The 2,836-nt window shown below is 42.2% G+C and overlaps 1 protein-coding gene and 1 long non-coding RNA gene across 4 annotated transcripts in view; one reads left to right on the forward strand and one right to left on the reverse strand.

The window, feature by feature from the left end:
* LOC107675147 (uncharacterized) overlaps positions 1-99 on the forward strand; it is an 11,628-nt gene extending 11,529 nt beyond the window's left edge. The window contains exon 3 of the long non-coding RNA XR_001632576.1: positions 89-99. This is a non-coding gene — a long non-coding RNA (uncharacterized LOC107675147). The remainder of the gene's footprint in view (positions 1-88) is intronic.
* Positions 1-2,836, reverse strand: part of LOC107675146 (Y-box-binding protein 2-A-like) — a 25,565-nt gene that overhangs the window by 17,069 nt on the left and 5,660 nt on the right. For 2 of the 3 annotated variants that reach the window (XM_016469388.1, XM_016469387.1), the window contains exons 6-7: positions 1,418-1,500; positions 1,090-1,270 (exon numbers count right to left, since the gene is read on the reverse strand). In XM_016469388.1, the coding sequence (XP_016324874.1) occupies positions 1,090-1,270; positions 1,418-1,500 (264 nt within the window). Of the gene's footprint in view, positions 1-825; positions 861-1,089; positions 1,271-1,417; positions 1,501-2,836 lie in introns of those variants that run through there. The other variant, XM_016469391.1, reaches the window with a different exon arrangement.

Consider the following 2,836-nt stretch of genomic DNA (forward strand, 5'->3'; position numbering starts at 1 on the left):
GGATTGCTGCTGTTTTTCTAACATTTTCTAAAACAGCTGCAAATTACACTCCAACTGAATGACACTTTATTTATTTTAGTTATTTGAGATGTTATAATAGTTCTCCAATTGTGTTAAAATAGATTAAACAATTATTATTGTATAATAAACTGGGGGGGGCCTTTCATCAGAGTGGGAGGGCCTGTGCCCATCCAGCCCGTCCGCTGCCTATGCCCCTGGCGCTATATAAATAATGTTGACTTGACGTCATCTAAAAACAGCTTATATTGAAGTCAATCTGCCAAAACAACAGGTTTTGGAATGTGTCACTTTATGACGTAACAGTGTGGCTAAACACTGCCTCTGCAGAAGATCAACTCCTGCTTGTTTACACTGCATGTTTAGCCCCTGCATGTTTAGCCCCGCCCACCGATTCAAGCACATAGTATGTAAATGTCGGGTGGCAAACGCAGTTCTACGCAGAAACCAAATATAAACTTTATTTGATTAACTTTATTTTTAATGAAGTGCCAGTCAGTAAAACTTGGTCATGTGTTTTTCATTTTACCGCAGATTAACTGACAAACAAGGCACGATTCAACACAGGATTTTCAGAAAGATTGAAACTAATAGACGATGCTGTGCCAACTATATTAGATACGATGTCGCACCAGACAAGTGTGAGTAACTGTTTTCATTACATGATCACTATTGCTTTGTCTGTTATTACAGATCGTTTGATATGTACAGAGTATTTATACGTTTTTAACCTAAATCACATCAGCATCCATCTATGAAGGATGTAGGCTGTCAAACATACACAACTGTAAGCCAATCATTCCAGTGGGTGTTTACTTCAGAGTCTACAATCTGCCACGCCTCTTCAAACGGAGAGTTCCGATGAGGGGGGTCAAAACAGGACAGAAAATAGCCCATTACGAAAATAGCCAATTATGTTTTTTTTCTTGATAACATAAGTGGACCTCAGAGAACAGTACAAACAAAAAAAGCAGTTCATGACCCCTTTTTAAAGTCAGGCAGCAAAGACAAAGCTAATGGTTTCAATTTTAGCAGCTTTACGTCACTGTATTTTTCTATAAAATCACTCACTTTAGAGGCACCAGATTCAGATTTCCTCTGTCTGCGCCGACTAAACTGTCTGCGGGATTTCCGGGGCTGCCCTTCAGTCTGCTCCCTATTGGTCTGGCTCTCTTTAGGGGTCGATTCTTGCTCTTCTGTGGGAACTACGGTCTGTTGAGCCTCTCCAGGGTGTGGATGAGGACGCAATGGCCTGCATATTTAAGAAAAGAGACTTTCGTGTTAACATAATACTTTAAATCCGCACAGGGTACATGCATGTTTAAAGGTAATGAAATGTTAGACATCATGCAAAAAATTTAAATTAATCTGGTCCAAACATACAAATGAGGATATGAACCTTCGAAATCGAGGTCTGAACCTGCGTGGTGGCGGCCTCTGCTGGGAAACATCTACTTCCGTGTTTTTCTCTCCTGCTTCTCCCTAAAGCAGAGACAAGAAAACTGCTCACTGACAAGCTGTGTGCACTAATAAAACAAAATGAACCGTTTTAAAGGCTTAAAGAGATAGTTCGCCCAAAAATGCAAATTCTGTCATTAATTATGTCGTTCCAAACCCACAAGAGCTTTGTTCATCTTCGGAACACAAATTAAGATATTTTTGATGAAATCTGAGAGCTCTCTGACCCTCCATAGACAGCAAGGGTACTACCACGATCAAGGCACAGAAACATAGTAAAGACATCGGTAAAACAGTCCATGTGACATCAGTGGTTCAATTAATTTTATATTTATATTTAATTTTACCGTAATTTTATGAAACTACAAGAGTTTTTGTGCATATAGAAAACAAAAATAATGACTTTTTTCAACTATTCTCCTCCTCCGCGTCACCCCTAGCTCCGTTTCGGAGAGCATCACGGTGCATACGCGTGCTCTCCTCTGAACGTTAAAGGGGTCATATGATGCGATTTCAATTTTTCCTTTCTCTTTGGAGTGTTACAATTAGAGCCCGACCGATATATCGTTTTGTCGATATTATCGGCCGATATGAGCCTGTCGCCGATATATCGGTATCGGCCGATATTAACTTTTTTTTACATACCATATAACGCAGATAAAATGCTTGAAATGGTGTAATTACTTCGTTTGTCCAGCAGAGCGCGCTCCATTGTTTGCTACTGGCGACTGGATGAAACGCTTTAAAGCTTAATTCTATGGAAAACCATTGAAACTTTGAACGGCCATATCTCCGTAACCACGCGGCGAATCCGCACCAAATTCGGGGGATCCCTTCAGCTCGAGGAACCCTCCCGAACGCGAATCGAGTGTACGTCAAGAGGCCCACTTTCGAATGAGACCACCCTCGCGTCGATAGCCCCCGGGGTTCGGGAGTTATGGGTGGTTAAATTCGCGGTCCGGCGCCAAGCGATCCTGGGGGGCTACCGACACGCGAAGGGTGGCGTTCGAGAGGGCTCCTCGAGCTGAAGGGATCCCCCGAATTTGGTTGAGATCCGCCGTCGCGTTCATGAGATAGTGACACCAGCCAACACTTTCACTTCAATAAGGAGGTCTCTTGTTCAGGCAGCAGCATTCAAGCGTCGTCTTATTCGACCGTAAGTGCCCTGCGAAGTGGACTTCACATGAAATGATTCCAGTTCCAAGGGAACGTACACGTTACATTCAAAGGGCATTAAAGTGCGTGAGACGTGAATTTATATTGTATTTATTTACAGAGGTAGGGGAAAGCGGGGCACAAAGTAACACTTTTTGACTTTCTCAGTTTGTGTAAATCCACATGGGGTTCAGAATATATATAT

This window comes from Sinocyclocheilus anshuiensis, unplaced genomic scaffold (assembly GCF_001515605.1).
Source record: "Sinocyclocheilus anshuiensis isolate Anshui unplaced genomic scaffold, SAMN03320099.WGS_v1.1 scaffold1672, whole genome shotgun sequence".
Taxonomy (NCBI): Eukaryota; Metazoa; Chordata; class Actinopteri; order Cypriniformes; family Cyprinidae; genus Sinocyclocheilus; species Sinocyclocheilus anshuiensis.